Consider the following 24505-nt stretch of genomic DNA (forward strand, 5'->3'; position numbering starts at 1 on the left):
CAGGTATTTTTAGCCAACGTTGAACCTGATGCTGCTGTCTATGTACTAGAAAAAGAGGACACTTCCATATTTAAAAAAAAAAAACACGGACCATACTTTGGGGCCCAAGAAAGGAGGCATGTCCAGTTAAAAGAAGATACTTGATAACCATGTCTGTAGCCGAAGGAAGACTTCTATTGGCAATGTATATTTTGATCAGCAGATGTCTCTGGAAGTATGGTACAGCAGCGCCTCTAGCGTATCTTTGTTAAATTTCTTGTAGTTATTACTCAAAAATGAGGAAATTGGTGTTTCATTCTGGTAGGCGGTAAAAATGATGTTTTTGTCGTTGTGCAACACGGAGAACTAACATGTCTAAATAAAAAATGTCAAATACAAAATTTGAGATATTTTTTATCGTTACTCAACTGCATATCATACCAGAATCCCAGTTCTTCGTTGGTGTAGAATAAGGTTTGCGGAAACTGTTTGAATCCTGAATGTAACATTTTTTTGTTTCAATTTTTTATCAATGTAAAATTGATTTCGCTGAAAATACGCCTTCTAAATTGTTCCTAAATAGCTTTTCACTATGTCAAGACCAATTCAAGTGGATTTCTCGCATCTTGAAACTGAATTCTTTCATATCCATAGAAATTGTTAAGCAAATTTTCAGTCAACTTCCATTTTCTCGGGCCTTTGCGGCTAATTAGACCGCGTACGCGCCTTTGGCATGGGATACCTGGATTCGATTCCTGGTGTGAGCCCATGTGGTTGGGATTCCACATTAATCGGTAGGTCCTGTCTCATATAGCCTCGCTGCTGAAAGCGAAGTTAAACTCAAAGCCAACTCAACAAACTCCATTTTCTCGGAATATATATATTTTAAAAGCGATTATTTTGTCAAGGTTGTGTTGTAATACTGCTTTCGTACACCCGAAATCGGAAGATTTTATCCGTTTAGTGGGAACTCTTACCCAAAATTTATATCCATCAAACTTTTTTTTTAATCAACCTTAAGTTTTTTCTCAGTGTTTGACGATTAGCTGAATTGTCCTTGTGTATGACATATTCGTATTAAACACATTAAAATATATAGCATACAAATTTCATGGATGTATACTGAACGTTTCAAAAGGAATTCGTAATAATAATGTAAAACTTTCGATGAACCCACGTAGACCTACACCTCAGAGAATTATTCAAAGCTCCATCTTAGAATCTTTAGACAAAAAAATCTTAGAATTCCTAGACCAAAGAAAAAAATGTATAACCATTTATTGCCCTTGTACATCTTGAATATTCGAAATTCCTATCTTACCCATATTTTAGAGTCTGAAAAATACACTTTTAGAAATGTCCAATTACCTTCACCCAATTATTTAGTAGAGCTGGTGAACAGTGGAAAACGTCCAAGTCCACTTTTTCCCTTTTGGTTCAATTTTTGTTTTAAAAAATCCATCCTATTCTCAATTTAATATTCAATGAGCGAATTTGTACAAAATTACAAGTTCTACACCCAAGGGTTCCAAACATCTGGTAGAAGTTGAAAGAAAGATTTGACGTCTTCTTTCCTGGTAGAAGTGTCTTTGCGGAATACTCATTAGTCAGTGCAAGGTTTAAGAAGAACATTGTACAAAACTTAAAGTTCTTGTGCCCGAAACTTTTGAGAGTCTTATAAAAGCTGAATATTATATTGAAGGCTCTCTTTTGAATTGTGTCAGTGGTATTCCGTAAACCTTCCTTACTTCCTAACTCTAAGGTACATGGAAAATATTTATATACAAAATGTTTAGGTTTTACGCTTCATAGTTTCTGAGATTTACATAACGACAAAATATATTCAAGATTTCCTTCACCCATAAGGCCTCATTAAAGAAAACACTGCCCATAGTATAAGAAAAACTAAATACTTGAAAACTCATCCGGATCGTAATAATTATGAATGAGTTAACATATCTAATAATACTTTCGACAAAGTAGATACTTTTAAATATCTAGGATATCAAATATCTATTTGAAACAGACCAAAAATATATTCAAGAAGAAATTAAATGTTGACTAAAATGAGGGAATTCCTGTTATTATTAAGGGCAAAATATTTTATCGTCGAAAATTCTGTCGAGGAATTTGAAGCATAAAATATATATAAAAGGATAGTCGTGCCTGCTTATGTTTCGAAACATGGTCGCTTACTCTGAGGGAAGAACGTAGACTGAAAGTATTTGAGAACAAGATCCTGAGACGAATTTTCGGACCCAAGAAGAACGGGAATGGGGAATGGTGAAAACAATCATAACAAAGTACTGCATAATTTATAATGTTTACCAAACATTGTTAGGGTCATCAAGTCTAGGAGGATTAGGTGGGCAGGTCATGTAGCCGGAATAGAAGACATTTGGAACGCTTTCAAATTTTTAACTGTAAATCCATTCGGAAAGCTACCATTAGGAAGACCTAGGCGCAGATAAGAGGACAATATTATAATGGATCCTGCAGAAATAGGAATACAAAGTAGAAACTGGGTTCAGTTAGCTAAGAACAGAAGTGGAGAGCTTTTGTGAACGCGAAATTGAATATCTTGGTTCTATAGGCCATATAGTTAGTTAGAATAAGGAAAACATTTACACAAAATATCAATTTATATTGTTAATAGTTTCGCAGATTTGGCGAACGGCAAAAATCATTCAAGCCCCCTTATTCCACTTTATTGTTCGCATTTCAAAAAAGTCTTGTCTTTTCTACAGTATAAACTTCAAGAAAATTTTACAATACTTTAAGGTTGTACACCTAATAGTTTTAGAGATACGGCGAACGGAAAAAAAATATTCAAGCACTGTTGTTCCCCCGTTTGGGATTTCATTTCAGAAAAGTTAGTCTTATCTACAGCTTTAAATGCAATAAGTACACTTGCACAGAACTTCAAGATTGTAAGGCTAATAGTTTTGGAGAACTAGTTATCGGAAAGGAAATCAAGTCCCGCTATCACTTGATGCGGGCCATATTTCAGAAAAACTGGTCTTATCTACAGGTTGAAATTCAAGAATAACATTTGCACAAAATTTCAACTCTTCACGTTTAATAGTTTCGGAGAACTGGGGAATGGCAAAAATAATCATTCAAGTCCCGTTATTCCTCCTTAGCAGGGTAGGACTGGCTAGGTTGGCAAATCGAAGATTACCGAGAGCTCTTAGTTACGAATGCTCAAATGGGATCCTCCCGGACTAAGATACACAATAATAATAATAATAATAATAATAATAATAATAATAATAATAATAATAATAATAATAATAATAATAATAATAATAATCTTACAGACTACTGAATTTCTAAAACGTGATACTTCTATTGAATATGTAATTCTAAATTATTTAGATAAATATTGAAGAAACTTAATATTCACTAGCAATTAGAGAAATTCAAGATGAGCATTTACCAATGAAGCCGATGCTTTCAGGAGGGCAAAATTTCTTCTGCTTTTGATACCGATAATAATAATGGAGGTCAGTGCAAAGAAAATAGTAATACCTAAAAATGAGAAACAAAAATATAAGCCCAAACGTTGATAATCCAATTACAGTGAAGCAGCATCCCATAGAAGTTGGCGAATTAGATGTAACAGCGAATAACTTGCGTTTTAGTCCAGGTAAGCTTTATTATAATGGTGAACAAATCCGTAGAAACTGGTTGTTATACTCAGTGCAAATGACAAAATATTTTGATTTAGTTGTATGGCATTTGGCAGTAAAGAGACGAGGAACTTCTTGTTTATTACTGAGAATGATGTGTCTACTAACCATATTTATAAAATAGTAGAATAACAAGAAACCTATATACGAGGTTTCATCTTCCTAAGTTGAAATGAAGGAGAAATATTAAATTTTCGGCTAATTGTTTGCCCCTCTTAAGACAAGTATTTTAACAAAAGTAACATGATAAAAACCTAAGACAGGCAAGGGTCAAATCAGGTTTCAAGAGTCAGCAAATCAGTCAGTTGGTCTAGGAGGAATTGGAGAACAAACATCGTTATGTTCATTTTTATGTATATATGTAGATATAGATATAAAGTAACCATTATAATTAGAATAACAGAAACATCTGATGTTTGGAGCACTAGTAATCGTGAAATGCTAATACTGATGATGTATATACAAAGTATGGCTGTTTTTAGTGATGTAATTTATTAACTTAATTGATGGTCTGTACTACGACAGGTAGGACGGAGGCATTTGTTGAAGCAAGGAGACTGTGGTGGTGCAAAATTGAAAACCTCTGAACTTCAAAGTGTCCGAATTAAGGGCGCGAGATTAGTTGATGCAAATATATCTAAGGTGGTCAATGTGCTAAGTGCGTTGCAAGAAACGGTGTTCTTGGTAATGTCAGATTACAAACCTCATGGGAAACAACATTGCACAAAAGTAATAGCTGTGGGAAGAGAAGATTTAGAGACAGAGATCTACAAGCTCTGGAGATCACTGTTGCTAAGAAACGTAGAGCAAATGCGAAAAACGTGACTGCGGAACTGAATCAATACCTCAAATAGCCTGTTGCGACAATCACAAATCGATGCAAGTTAGATAACTTAAACATCCGCTGTCAGTTGCAATTTCCAAATTACTCGCCCCCTCCAACAAAGGTTTAGCGTAAATGAATGTAATGGTGGCACATGCAGGGCGAACGTTCACTCAAAGAAACTGTGGCGGCTCCCCCAACAAACCCATGGCCCGAACTGTCTCCTCCAAATATGGCGGCGGGTCTGTGAGGCTTAGAGTTACAATTTCCTGGTATTTAGTGAGTCCTGTGACTACTTGGATTGAATTAGATTTGAGTTTAGCATTTCGTTCAGCAGCGAGGCTGTTGAAATGTGGTCGTATAACTGGACGTGCGACCCAAATTACATGAAGTCTTGCTAATAAACAAACTCGAATCTCCCACGTCAAAATGAAATGAAATCTTTGAATTTTACGTCCCACGGTTATGCCGGTTAGGCTAAAGGAGACGGTGATGATGAGTAATGAATGAAATGGTGGAATGAAGAAAGTGGGAGGAAACGGGAGAACCCCGAGGAAACCCACGCACACGGTGTTTGTCCACCACAAAGTTCACTTGGCGGGGGCTGGGATCGAACCCGGGACCCCTAGCACCAGAGGTGAACGCTCTACCACTGAGCCACCGCGGCCCCCTCCAACGTCAAAGAAGCATACGTTATCTAAATAACCACGAGGGAGTTATCTTGTTACTACGATCACGAGACGCATTACTGTCAGTGATCACATGGAGATTTAAATGACTACTCGCATCGTATACTCAACATGTTGTTTCAGGCCAATGATACGGTTTCAAGATGATGATTCACACTGCTAGACAGATCTATTGAGGAGTAGTTTGATGAGCATCGACATGAAATGCAATACCTTCCCTGGCCAAACCAATCCGGAGACCTCAACATTATTAAACATCTGTGATCTGTTCTGGAACTCAAACTCCGGAGCAAACATCATTGTCCATCCTCGCTTGAGGAACAGAGTGGTGCTGCAATGCATGAGAAATTGTTCAATATTTGCCTGGAAACCATTCATGGCTTGTACGTTTGTCTTCCACGACGAACCAAAGCTGTTCTGTAGGTTAACAATGATCTCAAGCTGAATTAATCATGAAAGTTACATTTTCAGTAGGTTTTCCTATTATTTTTACATTGTGAAGTACGTTGTCAGTTTATTTAATTCATATATTACTCTAAAAAGATTGTATAAAGTAACTGTGTTAAAATTAATTAATACATGTACACATTAAATACAGTAATAAGTAATATTTCTTCCATCCTTACTCACCTCCCTAATGTGAGGTCCAAAGCAAAACAAAGATACGATTAATTCGCGTCCTTCGGGTCTTAACAAATACAATCTCTTACGAGCTGTGTTCACCAAAGGCCGTGATGTTGCCCTTGGATTTTGGTGGATACGACGTTCTAAGTCGTTGCGCAGGTCCCACATTCTCCGAATTTCATCCATCTGGTAAAATAAAAAAAAATGTATAACTCACATTTTGCAGAAGCTCAATGTTGTGTAATGCAGAAATATTTATCCATCTACACTTTAAAGGTAAACACCTGGTGCGAAAGATCTTATGAGTTAACCAACATTTCCAGCAAATCTTGCTTCTTTATTTCGTTTTCTTTCTTTTCTTTTCTTTATTTCTTTTTTTTCAGGTGAGGCGTTGGCGAAAATGAGCACCCTCAGGATAGGGCACAATAGGTGGAATGGCGAATAGAGACCAAATCTGAGATCCAGGTCTAGCAGAACTTCCGGACGCGTTACAGACGCACACCCCATCACGTCTGACCATCCGCCACTAGTATACGAGGTTCAAGGAAACCGAAAGTGTCATCAAGAGGACGAGTTCTGAACGTCCGCGCACGAGTGAATCAGATGTAGAATGGGTGCAACACGAATTTCTCCGGAGCCCAACCAAGTCAGTCCGTCAAAGTATCGATAGTTGCAGGTACCACCGACCACATTGAACAGGGTGCTACACGAGTGACTGAAGCTGCATGTCTGCAAACTGCAGCTGCTGCATACTCTTCAACCTGATGACAGTCCAAATCTCAAAGCATTTACAATTGAGATTCGGAGTCACATCGACGAGGACCCAGACTTTCTGACAAAGGTGATGTTCTCGGACAAAGCGTGCTTTCATGTGTGCGAGATGGTAAACTGACACAATGTGCGGACATAGCGGCTTAGAAAATTCTAACGTAAGCGACAAAATTATTGTTTATTGGTCTGCTTCATGATCGTGTGGTGGAACCGTTTTTCTTTGCAGAGGTTTCAATCACCGCGACTGTTCATGTGGGCATGTTGGAACAGTTTGCATTTCCACAGAACAAACACCTGCAACTTGACGTCCTGCTGCAACAGGACGGTGCCCCTCCTCACTGGGCTGCGATAATTAGAAATACTTTGGACAAAATACCCCCAGGTTGCTGGGTAGTTTGAGGGGAATCCATTGCCTGGCCCCCAGTGTCTAGATTGTTGTCTTTGGGTCTTTGTGAAGGAAGTGGTCTACAAGACCCCAGTGCAGGACTGAAAGGAATTGCGAGCTCGCATTGGCGCAGCACTTTAAACGTCACGAATTACGCACTGGGCCGGATGCGGGTGGAACTTGAATATCCCTTAGATATCTTGCGTGTTACAGATGGCGCACACATTGAACTCCATATATAGCCAGTAAATCTTTAGGTATGTGTGTGAACATTATGTCACAAACCGCACCATTCTGTCTATCCTTGTATCTGAATTATACACAGTTAAAGTTGGAAAGATAATTCTGGAACACCGCTTTTTAAAACTAGTAGAAATTAACAATTTCATAACGTTAGTGTTCAAGTACTAATGTAAATCATGCAATGAATTCATAATTACTTATTCTCTGATTTTAGATTGTCCTTTCTCCTTTTGTTTATTTTCAACTTAATTTTATTACTTTCTTTAGTTTATATTGTTTTTTTAAGCAGAATACATTAAAAAATATCGTTTCTACGAGACGGAAGGAAGGGAAAGTGTTAAGGTATATGTTGGGCTTCCAAACTTTCTGACTAAACACCTGGATACCCTATAAAAATCTACACTAAAAACCAGACGCACTGTAAAAATTAACACTAAAATCCGGGACAGTATTTTCAGTATAGTCATAGTTATTTCCAGTATAGTCAAAACTAATTAAATTGAAAGGTCTTTTATTTAATTAAAAGATCGTCACTGGCCAGAAGTGAGTGATAGAGAGTAGATTATTCCTATGAGTCAAGTATCAATGACTAACAAATGCTGAATGTTATTTAATTAATTTATGTTATTTAATGCTGAATGTTATTTAATTTATTAATCCAATCTAGGCGCACCTTCCGGTACACCCACTATGTTACGACTTATCTCACCTAAACAAATTAGAGCGACGGGCGATGTGTACATATTTTAGAGCCACACTCATAATAGTAACATAACTAACATTACATTCAAATCCACCTTCATTTAAATAATTTCACAATAAAATCCGTATAAACATTCTATTGTAATCCATCTCCTCTTACTGATAAGCTGCACCTTGACCTGAAGTCTTCCTCAATAAAGGTAATGAAGGTCCTTAACCTCTCCCTAATACCTTCAACTACGGCGGTATACAAACTGCTGACAACAGTAAGTAAAATATATCGTGGATTGTCGATTACGGGACAGATTCCTCTGAACAGCCTAAAATACCGTCAAATCCTTTGAGTTTCAAGAACATAACTACTATTACCCAGGTATCACATTTTACATTAAAAATAATAGGGTATCTAATCCTAGTTTAAAAAATAATTTCATAGCTTCAAACATAGAACTCATTATTTTAAATAATAATTTCACCTAAAAATAAACAAAACAAGTCCTTCAATCTAAATTTATAACTATAGTTTAACCATCACCAATTCTTCCCTTCAACCCCCTCGTCTCACCGCGGCGGCTGGCACGAATTTCGCCGGGTCTCTTAAACCTTAACTGCTTCAAACATTAATTAATAAACAAAACCAAGTACTGCGACTAATAATACCTCATTATTTTACTTTAAGATCAATAATGCTTACTTCTTACCCAAAAGGTTACATGTACAACTAGTTAAACAAGAGAAGAAAAGCCAGGATAATACTTTACTGTTAATTCATAACGCTAAAATAAATAATTATTAATTATATATTTAACCTAATTAATAAAAATTAGTATTAAATAAACCCTATTTTCCCCTTGTCTAGGATACAATTTTGTTTTTTTCCCCCCTCAAACAAAATTGTATCCTATACAAGTATATTTATTTTCTCCTTACACATATGCTGTAAAAACTAGCATATACTGGATACGTTAAGCTTATTAATATACCTTTAGCCGGTATCTCAGGTTAATTAAGAGGATTTAATAGATTTTCAAGTTTTAATTATTATTAATATATAATCTTTCTAAATTTAATTATCATAACGCAATATTGATCTATTTAAATTCTCATATACCACTATAAATAATTATTAAATAATAAGATGCCTGATTAAAGGATTATCGTGATAGGATAAATCAAGTATTTCAACATACTCTTATTACACCTAAAAGAATTAAACTTTCACCTTTGACATCAAAAATCAACGTGCACCCTACACTAAGGTGTAGAAAGATAAGCTAAGATAAGCTAGTGGGCTCATACCCCGCATATGAAGATTACTCTTCTTTTTCTAATGCTCACTAATCCTAAGACTCTTTTATTCTCTAGAACACTTGTGTTAGGAACCCTTATTTCCCTAACCTCCTCATCATGATTCGGTACTTGAATTGGTCTTGAAATTAATCTCCTATCATTTATCCCCCTGATTTCAAAGACCAATAATCAACGTCACACCGAATCTGCTTTAAAATACTTCTTAGTACAAGCCATTGCAAGATCTTTACTTTTAATAGCAATCATTTTACTCTACATGGGCCTGCAAACTACATACTATTTAATCACTATTTCCTTACTTTTTAAAATAGGTGCAGCCCCTCTCCACTTCTGAATGCCTGAAGTAATAGAAGCCATACTTTGAATAGACTGCATTATTTTAATAACATGACAAAAACTGGCTCCCCTTGGTCTACTTTCTTACAGCTTAAAACCTACAAATTTAATCTACCTAACCTTAGCCTTGTCCTTAGTAGTAGGCTCAATTGGAGGCTTAAATCAAACATCACTACGTAAAATCATAGCATTCTCATCTATTAATCACACTGGCTGAATACTTATAGCCCTACTACTAAGTGATATAGCATGATCCCTCTACTTCCTATTTTATGCCTTACTCTCAGCAATAGCAGTCACTCTTTTCGCAATAAACAAAATATTTCATATTAACCAAACCTTTTCTAATAAAATCGTTGTAACAACAAAATTAGCCATTTTTACTAGTCTTTTATCCTTAGGTGGCCTCCCACCATTCTTAGGATTCTTACCCAAGTGAATCATCATTATAAAAACTGCCGAACAAATATCATTTATTATCCTCACCCTAATAGTATTAACAGCACTAATTACCATTTTCTATTATATACGAATCGCCTATGCTGCTTTCATTATCAATCACCATAACCAAACATGAACATCTTTAGTGAAAAAAAAATCAAGAAACATCAATTAGATCAATATTCATTATTACTTCATTAAGAGGTATAATCATTTTACCTCTAACTGTCAACATCCTTTAAACAAGACTTTAAGTTAAAAAAACTAATGGCCTTCAAAGCTATAAATAAAAGGCGATCTTTTAGGTCTTAGTATATTAACTACTACTCCGGAATTGCAGTCCGACATCATAAATATTGACTATAAAACCTAATAGGAGGTTTATTTAACCATAAATAAATTTACAATCTATCGCCTAGTGCTTCGGCCACCCTATTTAATTTCACTTGCAACGATGATTATTTTCTACAAACCATAAAGATATTGGTACAATATACTTAATTTTTGGGGCTTGAGCAGGAATAGTAGGAACATCACTAAGTCTTCTTATTCGAGCAGAACTTGGTCGGCCAGGTAGTCTAATTGGTGATGATCAAATTTATAATGTAATTGTTACTGCTCATGCTTTCATTATAATTTTCTTCATAGTTATGCCAATTATAATTGGGGGCTTCGGTAATTGATTAGTACCTTTAATACTAGGGGCGCCTGATATAGCATTCCCTCGTCTAAACAACATAAGATTCTGATTACTACCACCCTCACTAACCCTACTATTAACAGGAAGAATTGTAGAGAGTGGTGCGGGAACAGGGTGAACTGTATATCCCCCTCTTTCTAGAGCTATTGCTCACGCCGGAGCCTCTGTCGATCTTTCTATTTTCTCCCTCCATCTAGCTGGTGTATCCTCAATTCTTGGTGCAGTAAATTTCATTACAACTGTAATTAACATGCGAACTCCCGGAATAACCTTAGAACGAATACCATTATTTGTTTGATCTGTAGTAATTACTGCCGTATTGCTTCTTTTATCCCTTCCCGTGCTAGCAGGGGCTATTACAATGCTCTTAACTGATCGAAATCTTAATACCTCCTTCTTTGACCCTTCAGGAGGAGGAGATCCAATTCTATATCAACACCTATTCTGGTTCTTCGGCCATCCTGAAGTTTACATTTTAATTCTTCCAGGATTCGGTATAATTTCACATATTGTAACCCAAGAAAGTGGCAAAAAGGAAACTTTCGGTGTTTTGGGAATAATTTATGCAATACTAGCAATTGGATTCTTAGGATTTATTGTATGGGCTCACCATATGTTCACTGTTGGCATAGACGTTGACACTCGCGCTTACTTTACTGCAGCCACAATAATCATTGCTGTTCCTACAGGAATTAAGGTATTTAGATGAATCGCCACACTTCATGGAGCACAAATAACTTATTCACCTTCAATCTTATGAACCTTAGGCTTCATTTTCCTTTTTACCGTAGGTGGTCTCACAGGAGTCGTACTAGCAAACTCATCTTTAGATATTGTTCTCCACGACACTTACTATGTAGTAGCACACTTTCACTATGTACTATCCATAGGTGCCGTATTCGCTATCATAGCGGGACTTATTCATTGATTTCCTTTATTTAGAGGAACAACAATAAACCCCACATGACTAAAAATTCAATTCTTAGTAATATTTATAGGAGTAAATATCACATTCTTCCCTCAACATTTTTTAGGACTAAGAGGAATACCACGTCGATATTCAGATTACCCAGACGCTTATACTACATGAAATATAGTATCAAGCATTGGCTCATTCCTCTCTTTCATCGCTGTCTTAGTACTTGTAATTATTATATGAGAAGCCTTCGCAAGAGCTCGACCAGTAATCTTTTCAGATCAACAAACAACATCTCTAGAGTGATTTCAAAACCTGCCCCCTGCAGAACATAGTTATGCAGAACTTCCCTTACTAACAAACTTCTAAGGTGGCAGATAAGTGCATTGGGCCTAAGCCCCAAATATAAGAATAATTGTCTTCCTTAGAAATGGCCATTTGAAATCAGCTAGGTCTTCAAGATGCAGCATCCCCTGTAATAGAACAAATAACATTTTTTCATGATCATACAATACTCATTGTGACCATAATTACAGTTCTTGTAGGTTATCTACTAACCTCCCTTCTACCAAACACATATATTAACCGCAATTTGTTAGAAGGACAAACTCTAGAAACTATTTGAACAATCTTGCCTGCCATTACGCTAATCTTCATTGCTCTCCCATCTTTACGACTCTTATACCTACTAGATGAAATTCATCAACCAGCAATCACTCTTAAAACAATTGGGCATCAATGATACTGAAGTTATGAATACTCTGACTTCTCCTTAACAGAATTTGATTCTTACATAATTCCTATTAATGAAATAAATCCCAATTCATTTCGTCTATTAGATGTAGACAATCGTATTGTATTACCTATTAATATTGATATTCGTATCCTAATTACCGCCGCCGATGTTCTTCACTCATGGGCCATACCCGCCTTTGGTATTAAGGCGGATGCTACTCCAGGACGCTTAAATCAAGTAGCAGCCAACATTACACGTACAGGTCTATTCTTTGGTCAATGTTCAGAAATCTGTGGCGCAAATCACAGTTTCATACCAATTGTTGTTGAAGCCTGCCCTCATTCAGTATTCATTAAATGAATAACAAAAATAATACAAGAACTTTCATTGGATGGCTGAAAGTAAGCAATGGTCTCTTAAACCAAAAGATAGTAAAATAACAATTACTTCCAATGGAAAAATTAGTTAAATTATAACGTAAGCATGTCAAGCTTAAATTACTACTCAATAGTATTTTTCTATCCCACAAATATCCCCCCTAAAATGACTTATCTTATTTATTATATTTTCCTTATGTTACCTTCTATTTGCATCTATTATATATTTTAATTCAAATATCCCTGATCCTTCCTTAAGTGACACCAATATTAAGAAATCAACTATAAATTGAAAGTGATAACAAACCTTTTTTCAACCTTTGATCCCTCTACTTCAATCATAAATATATCATTTAACTGACTTAGAACAGTAATTGGACTTCTAATTATTCCAATCCCATTCTGATTCTTACCAGGACGACCAAACATTCTATGAAATAAAATTACCTTAACTCTCCATAAGGAATTCAAAACTATTCTTGGTCCTACTAGTTATCAAGGAAGAACCTTCCTATTTATTTCTTTATTCTCCTTCATCTTGTTTAACAATTTTATAGGCCTATTTCCCTATGTATTTACTAGCTCTAGTCACCTAACCTTCACATTAACTCTCGCCCTCCCTCTTTGAATAAGCTTCATAATCTATGGCTGAATCAATCACACCCAACACATATTTGCCCATCTCGTTCCTTCTGGAACCCCGACCCCTCTCATACCATTCATAGTATGTATTGAAATAATTAGCAACATCATTCGGCCTGGAACTTTAGCTGTTCGATTAATAGCAAACATAATCGCAGGACATCTCCTCTTAACCTTACTAGGTAATACAGGCCCTTCTTTATCTCTCTCCATACTCTCTCTACTAATAATTGGACAAATTGCCCTCCTAATATTAGAATCTGCCGTCGCAGTAATTCAATCATATGTATTTGCAGTTCTAGTTACACTATACTCAAGAGAAGTTACTTATGTCAGCACCACAAAATCATCCTTACCACCTTGTTGATCAAAGCCCTTGGCCGCTCACTGGGGCCTTAGGCGCCTTAATTACAACTACAGGACTTACTAAATGATTCCATCAATATGACCCCTCTCTATTTTTCCTAGGCATACTAATCACACTACTAACTATAATTCAATGATGACGAGATGTAACTCGAGAAGGAACATATCAAGGATTACACACTATGCAAGTTACATTAGGTCTTCGGTGAGGCATAATTTTATTTATTATTTCTGAAGTATTCTTTTTCGTCTCATTCTTCTGAGCCTTCTTCCATAGTAGATTAGCACCAACAGTAGAAATTGGATCTTTCTGACCTCCAGCAGGCATTGTACCATTTAACCCAATACACATTCCCCTTCTTAATACTGCAATTCTACTGGCCTCAGGAGTTACCGTAACATGAGCTCATCACAGACTAATAGAGGGCAACCACACCCAGGCCACACAAGGGCTACTACTTACAATCCTCCTAGGCCTATATTTTACTGCTCTACAAGCATACGAATATTATGAAGCACCATTCACCATCGCAGATGCTGTTTACGGCTCAACATTTTTCATAGCAACAGGCTTCCATGGTCTCCACGTTATTATTGGTTCCACATTCCTAGCCACTTGCTTATTACGCCACCTTTTATCACATTTCTCTCCTACTCACCACTTTGGATTTGAAGCCGCTGCTTGATATTGACATTTTGTGGATGTAGTATGATTATTCCTTTACATCTCTATTTATTGATGAGGAGGTTAAGCCTATTTAATATATATAGTATATTTGACTTCCAATCAAAAAGATCATTAAATGAAATAGGCAATTAATACAGTCTTAACAACCGGCTTACTAACTATTATTATTTGCTTAATCGTCATAACCATTTCAACTCTTCTTTCTAAGAAAGTTATTAATGATCGAGAAAAAAACTCCCCCTTTGAGTGCGGATTTGACCCCAAATCTTCAGCCCGAATCCCTTTCTCCCTACGATTCTTCCTCATTGCCGTAATTTTTCTTATCTTCGACGTAGAAATCGCCCTTCTATTGCCAATAACAATTACTATTAACAACACCAATACACTATCCTGATCTCTAGTTAGACTAGTATTCCTAGTAATCCTCCTAATAGGCCAATAGGGTCCAAACCTGTGAATTAGAAGCAGACGTTCTAAGTTTCAAGTTGGATCCTTCCACTGTTAATGCATTCACAGGTTTGGACGAAGAATCCGGACCGTAATCAAAATTAAACAATCGAGCTTGTACAATATTCAATGGAACTAGTTTCGTCTCTTGAACTAAATAAGTAATAACAAAATTCATTACGTAACGACAACAACCTTCTAAGTAGTCATGTAAAATATCTACTCCTACATTATCAAAAAGTTTAAATCCATTTAAATTAAGGAAAACACATTTCTCCTTGATACCTGTTCTCGACGTATCATTTAAGAGTAAATGTTGCTCATAATTTTCTATGCTCCTCAATGACGTTTTATCTTCATACAACATACTTTGCATCTGCTGTTTGCTACAAGTACAGATTCTACAGTAATAATTTGCCACAAAGATCTCCACAAAACCCAATATGCCATTTAAGGCTAAATTATCGCCACATAAACACACAACATGAAACTTAATAGCTCCGCTGAAAACATCGGTGGCCACTGATACACCCGTATGGTTTAATTCATTGAGTATTTCAATTATTTTTTGGAAAACTATGTTGTTTCCAAATTTGTTCCTGTCAGATGAATGGAACAATGCGAGAAGGAAAATGTGATTCAAAAGGGAAGCGTAGTGAGTGGGGAGACAGGGCAACAACAAGTAAATTGCACCTAATTTATGAATAGTAGCATGACTACCAAGAGGATTCCCAATCTCAAAATCGTCGAAATACAGTATCATGGGAAGGTGAAGGTAATTTTCTTCACTTGTGTTCAGTACATCTTTCCAAATTTTCGCCTGCACAATGTTTTCTAAACAGATTGCATCATTTTCTAAATACTTTAAATATTGTAAGGTTTCAAATAAGACTTTATTAATTGAAAAAAATTTTTGAAGAACAACATTGATAGGTATAAGCTGCATTGTACAAGGTATAGATACAAAACCGACACCATCTCCTGAACGTTTGGACTCCATACGTTGCCCAATTGTAATTTCTATGGGAGCAATGTACGTTTCCAAACGTTCAAAGAATTGAAGACGTTTATATTCTGAACGAAGATCCGTTACACATGCAGCATGTGATGACAACACTTTTTCGAAGCATTCTTGAATGTATCTTGGAACATTATCTCTACCAACCATATTATAAAATTCGGTTTCAAGAATATTTTTTGAGGCATGTAAAAAATTATTCAAGTTTTCCACAATGAACTGAATTGTAGAACGAGGAATAAGTGGCATTGCATGCAGTGATGATACAAATTGTGCTATAGCGTTTTCTTTGGTTATTTCATGAACAAAATCTTGCGTGGGTGTAGAAGGGGTATCAGAAAGTACAATATTTAGGTTTGATTGGGAATCAATGACTGATGGGGACGAAGTACATGTTGAATGGACTCTAACTAAGTGTCTTTTAAGAGTAACTCCCGATGAAAAGAGGCGAAAGCACCTTCTTTCACCGCAACGGAAATCCCTCGTACCAGTAGTTAACTTCCTGCAGTAAATTCTCATGTGCTTTATTAAGTTAGATACTACAGGGAATTTCTTCGCACATCCGTAACACGTATACATTTTATGTAATAGTTAAGAGGCAAAGATCCGCTAGTAAGTTCCTCACTGCTTGATTTATACGATCGAATTTTGTTTCTATGTTGTAAAATCCTCTCTGTATGACGAGCCAAATATCTGATGCTTCTTCTGGGTATTGAGCACCAACGGACTGAAAAATTTTGAAAGCAACATCTACAGCTTGGGTTACACTGTGCATGGAATAATATGTGTTATCCACTACAACATACACTCCCTTCACTTCCGTAAGATTGTCACCAACAAATAACACAAGGGGCTGGAAAGACCGTCCAAGACGTTGGAGTTTGTTCCTTCGGGATTCAACGCACACCTGTACGTCATCTCCTGATGCAACTTGAGTTATGAATCCATCTCTTATTTCTGAGCGCGATGGTTTCCATGTTGTAAATCCTCTCTTCCGTCTGCAGGGCGGAATTCCAATTATGTAAGGAATTAACAGAAGGGCCACTAGACTCCTTGAGTCAGGATCTTGATCTGAAAAGAACAACAGTAGTTATAATCGGGTCGTTCAGTGTGAAAGTAAACTAGAGCTAAATTATAATCGACACTTCTGAGTATTTCAGTTACCGGTAACTGACAAACATTGGTGATAACTAAGAGGGAACTAATTGAAAGAATTAAATAAAATCACTATTGAATGATGCGAAGAATAATTTCAGAAATACGAAGATAAGCGACCAGCTGATATTTACTGATAACACCAGTCATAGTAAAGAAAAACTACACGCTATTATGGTTGGATGTCGAAACATTTTCTCATTCTATTTTTTACCTACTATGACTAATATGGTTTTATTATTCAATGATTTCAAGCCAAGAGTTCCAATGAGTTATCTTAACACTTAATTAACAACTAGCTTCAAAATATATACCAGTGTATTGTTTAGGTCGAACTAAATCCTAGTATTATTTGACAATATTCCTTAGTCTATGAACATGTATGTGAAACTAAGCTATTTTATTGTAAAAGTGAAGGTTCACTAGTTTTCTGTTTAATTTCAGTTCTCAGTCTCTTGATTGCATTACGAATTCAGCACATGCTAAATAGCTCATTATGAACATATGTCATCCCTAGTTTTAGCTTCTAAAATCCATTCAATATCCAAGTTAGTACTTTCTAAATATATATAATTGTCCTTATTTTCTACTCTGCTGATCATGATCGTAAGTTTTCATATATGTTTTATTTACATTTTTGCTTAATGTTACACGGTAATGTTCATTAGGGTAAAAGACAGAACGACGGTAAACTAAAGTGAATGTTAAACTAAACTTTTTTGTGTGCTCTCACTGGGAATTGAACTCGAGACCACGTGCATCAAAGACGCACACACTAGTCACTAGATCAACGGAGAGGCTCTCGCCAAATGGCTTTGTGGTGAACAGTGTGCGTGGGTTTTCTCGACTTCTTAAACAATTTTACCATTTTGTTCACCACCATTAGCACAGTCTCCTTTAGCCTTGGTGCATAACGTCGAAGCCAATATCAACAGTACTGCTTCAATCAACGAAATTTCATCTGGCATCCAAAGCCTTCCTTAGAATAGAAATAATGTGACAACGAATTTAATATAAGTTCCGTAATACAACAGAACGATTAAACAAATGCCATACAAATATGGAGCAGAAACATAAGTGTACATGATAAGGAATAATAACTTTCGCATTTTGTTTTAATTTAAGATGAAACTTCATTCCTTTTCAAAGAATGATAGTTACTGGTCTAGTTGGAAAACTAGTTTATACCGCTGTGGGCCTACCAGTACCTTACCCACTCTGTCTAAGAGAGGAATAATTTTTAAACTCTTGTAAAGTACCCAGAAACAAATATATTTCGTGCTTAGGGAGCCTTTCATGGAAGCCTTTGAACAAAAATAAATAAATAAATAAATAAATAAAAATAAATAAAAATAAAAAATACAAAATACTACCTACTTGTGATATGACCCACTTAAGCTGTATTAGAAATATGTAGTGTTAGGACAGAGTGGGTCCAGGTAACATGATTGTCTATGCTCGAAACGCAACTTTCAGAGATACTTCAAAATTCAAAGTAAAATTGAATTTGCATTACCTCTAATTTGTCCTATGTAATTTGAAATTTGATGCTTTAATTCTGGATCCCTGGAAGTCTTTATGCGTTCTTCAGCGATATTGATTATTCTATCTCGTACTGCCACTATAGTACTGAAGAAACAGTTGTCCTTCTCTGGATAGAGGTACGAAAAATCGTGTAACAGCTGAAAAGAAAATTGTAAACATTAAAACACCAATGGAGCAAAAAAAAAAAAGTACATATGTTCAACCAACAGCGATACATACACGTACCAGTTGGACAGTCTTACGATTAATTTTTGCAGCTATTTCACAAATATTTTTGTTTATTATTGTTAATCAATATGAGATTGAAGGTAATATTTTGCAAGAAATTAATACTGTAAGAAATCCACCCACAGGTGCAATGTTGTAAGCCACAAACTTACCCGGGGATCAAACTAAGAACCCATGCACGAGAGTTAAGTACTACTGAGCCACCTAACCTAGCTACAAAACAAGTTTTAGTCTCAAGACCTGTAAAGTATTACAATCATTGAACATCTTAAAACTATTTTATTTACCTTGATTTGCAATGACTTAATGCACTGACTATGGTTTAATTCACTTATTTCATATGTAATTAGCATAATATTTTCTATCGTTTTATGGTTTTATTGTATTCTATAGGTTTATATTCGTATCATTGAATTACACGACCAAGAGTTGTATTATTGATTTTAGTTCTAAGCACGTTATTAAAGATTATTATTATTATTATTATTAAACAAATTGAGTCACACATTTATAAATTATTTATGTCAATTAAAATGTATTAAAATATATTATGGCACAAGTACATGGATTTTAGTTCTGTGTGTATGAAGTTATACTTCAGAACACATAAAATAAATATACTTTTGTTATAATAAGTTAATAAATAATTCTAGTTATACCTCCAATGTGACATTTGTGTCTGTTTCACTGGTTCGTGGAGGAATAGTTGTTAATGCAAGTCATTTCTTCATTGAATGGTTGAAGTCTCCTTTTTTGACGCTTTAATTTCAGGCTACGTCTAAAACTACAACTCTCACAAATACAATGGAATTGGAAATGAACTCTAAGTAATTTCAGTAGAGAAGAATGTTTCAAATTTCACTAATAGCTGAGAGAGGTTATTTTCATAATATCCTTGCAGGAAGCATTAGCAACGTTACGGATATTGTAAATGGGTTCTTGGCCTCTGTGATAATTTGACTACCTTATCACTAAATTCCGGAACACTTTGCGAAAGACATAGTATTACAGTCATGCAAGTTGTTTTAATCCAACAACTTCCGAAAAAAATTACAGGAAATAAAATACTGTACAAGTATATGAGGAAGCATCAACAAGTTCGTACAATCACCTAGAATGACGAACAACAACCCCCCTTGGACATGCATTTTATAGTTAGGTCCACGTATGTGAACCATGAACATGGACTAGTTACAACTTTTTCCAGATAAACCTCTGAATGTGCGATGATTGGCAAGCTTGAAGCATGAAGCGTCATTAAATTCCTCCATCTGCAGGGGAAATCACGAAAGTAGATTCATGAAGAGAAGTCTGAGGATGAAACCCCATCCTATGAAAGGATCCAAGTGGAAACAAATTCCAAACTTACAAATGACCACCGCGGACGTCTGTAGATCTGGAAGAATCTTTCATGAATGATGTCGCCTTGATAGAGAAAGTTGAGATAATGGAAGACAGGAGGATTACCATTGAAAATGTTCTGTGTGCATAGATATGGATATGGGTCTACCTGAAATAATACTCACAACCAGCTGCACTTTCAGGAAGTGTCAATACGATGAGTGCCACGACTGCTCATTCCAGAAGGGATCGCGACGACGCTGCAAAGAAATGTTGCATCGCTGTGAGATGAAGAGGACCTTCTAGGCAGACTAATGACAACTGACGAACGCTAGGTTTATTTTTATGATCCATAAGCAAAGGAAATGAGCAAACAATGGAAACACCCCTCCTTCCAACCCTTAAAAAGACAACACAGAAGTCGGCCGCCAAAGTGATGCTTTTAGTTTTCTGAGACTGAAGGGGTCATCACGAAGATTACCTACGACAGGAACTAACTATTACCTATTATTCCCATCTCCTGACTAAGTCACGAGAGGAATTGAAGAAACGTCGTGGAGTGGCCACACAAGGGGTTCTACTGTTGGCAGACAATGTACCAGCTCGTGTCCATGAAGGCAGTGGAATTAGGATATGAAAGGTTGACCCACCAAAGTGACCTTTCTCTTCTCACAAATGAAGCATCCACTCAGAGAATGTTATTTTGACAGTAGGAAAGACGTTATTTCTGAGGAACTATGGTTTCAAAGCCAAACTGCAGACTTTTACAAAACAGGCTTACGGAAAGTGCAGAACCGCTGGCAAAAATGTGTCGCTAGGCACAGTGACTATGTAGAAAGGTACTAATACCATCCTTGTTGCAGTTCTCCTAAGTGGATTTCTTTTAGGTGATTAGGTGATTGCAGTTCTCCTGAGAACTTTGACACCCCCTCGGCACGCAGAAACAGGGATAAAGAGTTCAATAATGTCTTACAATAGGTAAACGTTTACGTGACAGTTTTCACCTTGACAAGGCACATTGGTGTGCCGCGACACACTAGTTGCTGAACACTGCTCTAGAAGAATTTAGAATCGTATAATCATCGTATTTTGATAAACATCTTAAATGCTGAGACTTGGGGACACCCAATATTGATTAATTTCTCATATATAAACGTACAACACTTACTAATTGAAATCCTTGAGGTTGTTTTAGAGCAGGATATTTGTTAAAATAGTCCACGACAGTTCCTGCACCATCTTCGACTTCCCGCATGCGATTGAGGACTGTGTCGTTCCAATTTATTTCAACTAGTGCCCATGGATAGATACTGTTCTGAAGCCACTGAACTTTTTCATCCACAATTGGCTCATCTAGAAAAGAAAATACACAGTATAAATGACTAAAATATAAATATAAGGAACTGTAGGGTCTACTGGAGTTGACTTTGGTATTTCAAATATTTCCAGTATTCTGACCGAAAAATGTTTAGAAAACTATGGTGAACCAAAACAACGTGAGTGCCACATACGACTGTATGCTATGGTATTGAATGACCTGTAAAATGTTACACAAGCAGTCTTCTGTATGCTAATAGAAAAATCAAACTAGTGGACTAAAACAACAACCAGAAGAGTTTTCTGGACCTTTTTTTCCACTCAGAATGCCTTTCAATCCACTTTTTTGGTGTGTTGGTCCTCCACTCCTCACAGCAAACTTTTCTCAGCTAGTTCACCGTATTACATATTTTTACAGTCTCATTACATTTGTACAGAAACAGTCAAGACCAACTAATTACAAATATCAGAGTAACGTGTTTAATGTTCACATTTAGGTGTGCTACTGTCTTGATACTGCAAAAATATTACATGAACGTAACTATATATAAAATATATATTTGCTTTCTCGAACTAGCTAGGTTTCTGATTAGGTTACCAGTTATCTCTATCACTACCTACACCCAGATGAAGAGGCTGCCATCTTGAAGCGTCTCAAAAGGAATTTTCCAATATTACACAATTTTCAATTTATTTTCAGTATTTTCGTTATCGATATAAATTTCCAGTTGCTTTCCAGTATTGCAAGTATCAGTTAACACCCTGTATACTGTAGCTCGAAAACTGAAGAGGCCGCAGTGGCTCAGGGGTAGAGCATTCATCTTCTGTGCGTGAGTCCCAAGTTCAACCAAGCTCGCGCATAGTGGGCTTTGTGTTGAACAAACACTGACGAGTTCTCCAGCTTCCTGCCACTTTCTTCACTTCATTTCATTCATTCTTATTAGTGCAGTCTCTCTTAGCCTATGACAACTGTGGAACGTAAAAAAAAGATTTCTGTTTTGAAGATTGCAGCCAAAAACTGAGCTGAACAACGAATTCTCTCAACCATCCGAAAAGCCTCATTAAACATCTTAGTACTACTAATTAAGCAGACGTTTATATCAGTTATGTCAAGTTTACAGAAAAGTACTGAAGTTAACATGTTTTCTATCAGGTATGCCGCAAAGCCCAGCGGCATATTATGTTGTACCTCTAAACAATGAACAGGGAAAAACCTATAGCACAAGTGAAGAACTAATCGATACTACTAACTACGTTCTAAATCCTGCCATTTAAATTATAAAAATGATTTTAGTCATTAACACAATGTTTATTTTGTGTGCTGTTATGCTAAAAAACACCATTTCTTACTTTCGAAAAATATTGTTTTTCCTGTAATTGATTAGTAGTGATTAGTTAAAAGTGTAAAGCGAAATCCAGTAACTATTTATTGATCGAGTGATCCATATCTAGTCATATTTTCAGGTAGAATGACATGCAAAGTTAGATGCCAAATCCGCCTGACATTGCTATTACAAGTTTGTCAATCACTGATTAGAGCTGAATTTTAATAAAGCATATTTCCCTACACCTGTAGATAATACGAAGTTTTAAAACTAATTTTATCGCACATCATTAGTTTAGATACGCCAGTAAAAGTAGTTTATGCAATAATTCACCTGAGTAGGCTTCACGGTATAAAAACCAGTAATACTGTACAGTACCCGTGGGTAAGAAGTTTGCGTACGTGCCTCTGGCGTGGGAAATCCGGGTTCGATTTCTGGCGGAAGTTCGGATCCTACTTTAAACTGTAGGTCCAAGTCTCATATAGCCCCGCTGCTGAACGGTACGCTAAACTAAAATAAAACCAAAAAGCTCCAACTATACCTGGTTTGCACGTTCTATGATTTATCATAGAAGTCGTTTATTCTTTAATATTTTAATGATTGGTGTAATATCATTAAGTACTCACTGCATGCAATTTAATAACATTTAGAATAAGTTCGCGTTTCTAATGTCTTGTTACCATGGGAAGATAATAGCTTAGTCATTTCGTTCAGTATGTATTCGTTGACAGAAAATAAGAGTATGTAAATCTAGTACCCAAAACCCATGCCCTTTTAAACTACAAGCTCTGTATGAGCCCTTTCCAGGACTAATTATTATTTGTCATTATATACTTGCTTTCATGTAACAAATTACTTTACATACTATCTAAACTACATACTAGCATGAAACGAAAGCTAGTAAATGTAAGATCTATATACCTTCATTTTCTTCCTCTACTGTTAGTACTGAAGATAAATTCGAAGACGTAGAACGCCTTGATGGACAACTCTGAGGTGAGGTGGGATCTTTTAACTCCCGAAGTTTCCTTCTCCGTGTAATGTAAGCTTCGTATAATATTCCGCTAGCATTTCTCTTCGTCTGATATCGTGTTGCAGGTAGCGACGCTGTATAATAAAGAGATGCAGCTTCCTTAGGAAATAGGTCTACAATTTGCTTTGCCAAGGTTGTGAAGTCAAACATCTGGATTTTTCTGTATGGGTTTTCAAAAAGGATGTGCTTAATCAAAAGCCGTCCTACTTCTTTTCGTTGACTTCCGCGCAACAATCCATTGTTTTGTGTTGATGAATTTATTATTGCCTTTCCATCAAGTGTTTCGTTCAGAACATTAAAGACCTGAAACAAAAGATCCGAAAACATTTTAAGTGTGCACTCAGTGGATGTGCTTAAGGAAACAAAGTATTTGAGATTAAATAGACAATATGTTCATTTCTTCATATACAGTATGAGAACAGGAAGGTCGTCCTGTTCTTTCCTAATCTCAAGACCACAGACCTTTCTAGCACTTATTATTATTATTATTATTATTATTATTATTATTATTATTATTATTATTTAGTTTTTAGCAATGTATCGTCTTTTTCCCTTCAAATGGTGAAGCAACATTTGCACAGAAGGAATGTCTTGACATCCTTCCTCTTTTTTCTGTATTTTAAGACGACAGAACATGGCAAGATGGTGCACTGCTAAGTTACATGGTTGCTACTC

The 24505-nt window shown here is 36.1% G+C and overlaps 1 protein-coding gene, 1 non-coding gene and 1 pseudogene across 8 annotated transcripts in view; 1 reads left to right on the plus strand and 2 right to left on the minus strand.

Moving 5' to 3' along the window:
* Positions 1-7870: 7870 nt before the first annotated feature.
* On the minus strand, positions 7871-8279 carry LOC145674701 (small subunit ribosomal RNA). The gene has a single exon (XR_014129020.1). It is a non-coding gene; the product is annotated as a small subunit ribosomal RNA (ribosomal RNA).
* Positions 8280-12042: 3763 nt separating this feature from the next.
* LOC145673895 (cytochrome c oxidase subunit 2 pseudogene) lies at positions 12043-12749 on the plus strand (annotated as a pseudogene).
* Positions 12750-16394: 3645 nt separating this feature from the next.
* LOC145674540 (uncharacterized) overlaps positions 16395-24505 on the minus strand; it is a 28932-nt gene continuing 20821 nt past the window's right edge. For all 7 annotated transcript variants that reach the window (XM_081744701.1, XM_081744700.1, XM_081744706.1 and 4 more), the window contains 4 exons: positions 23719-24133; positions 21324-21508; positions 18558-18723; positions 16395-16957 (listed from right to left, as the gene is read on the minus strand). In XM_081744701.1, coding sequence (XP_081600827.1) covers positions 16467-16957; positions 18558-18723; positions 21324-21508; positions 23719-24133 — 1257 coding nt within the window. In that variant the 3' untranslated portion in view covers positions 16395-16466. The remainder of the gene's footprint in view (positions 16958-18557; positions 18724-21323; positions 21509-23718; positions 24134-24505) is intronic.

The sequence above is a fragment of the Thermobia domestica genome, chromosome 17 (assembly GCF_964235325.1).
Source record: "Thermobia domestica chromosome 17, izTheDome1.hap1.1, whole genome shotgun sequence".
Classification (NCBI taxonomy): domain Eukaryota; kingdom Metazoa; phylum Arthropoda; class Insecta; order Zygentoma; family Lepismatidae; genus Thermobia; species Thermobia domestica.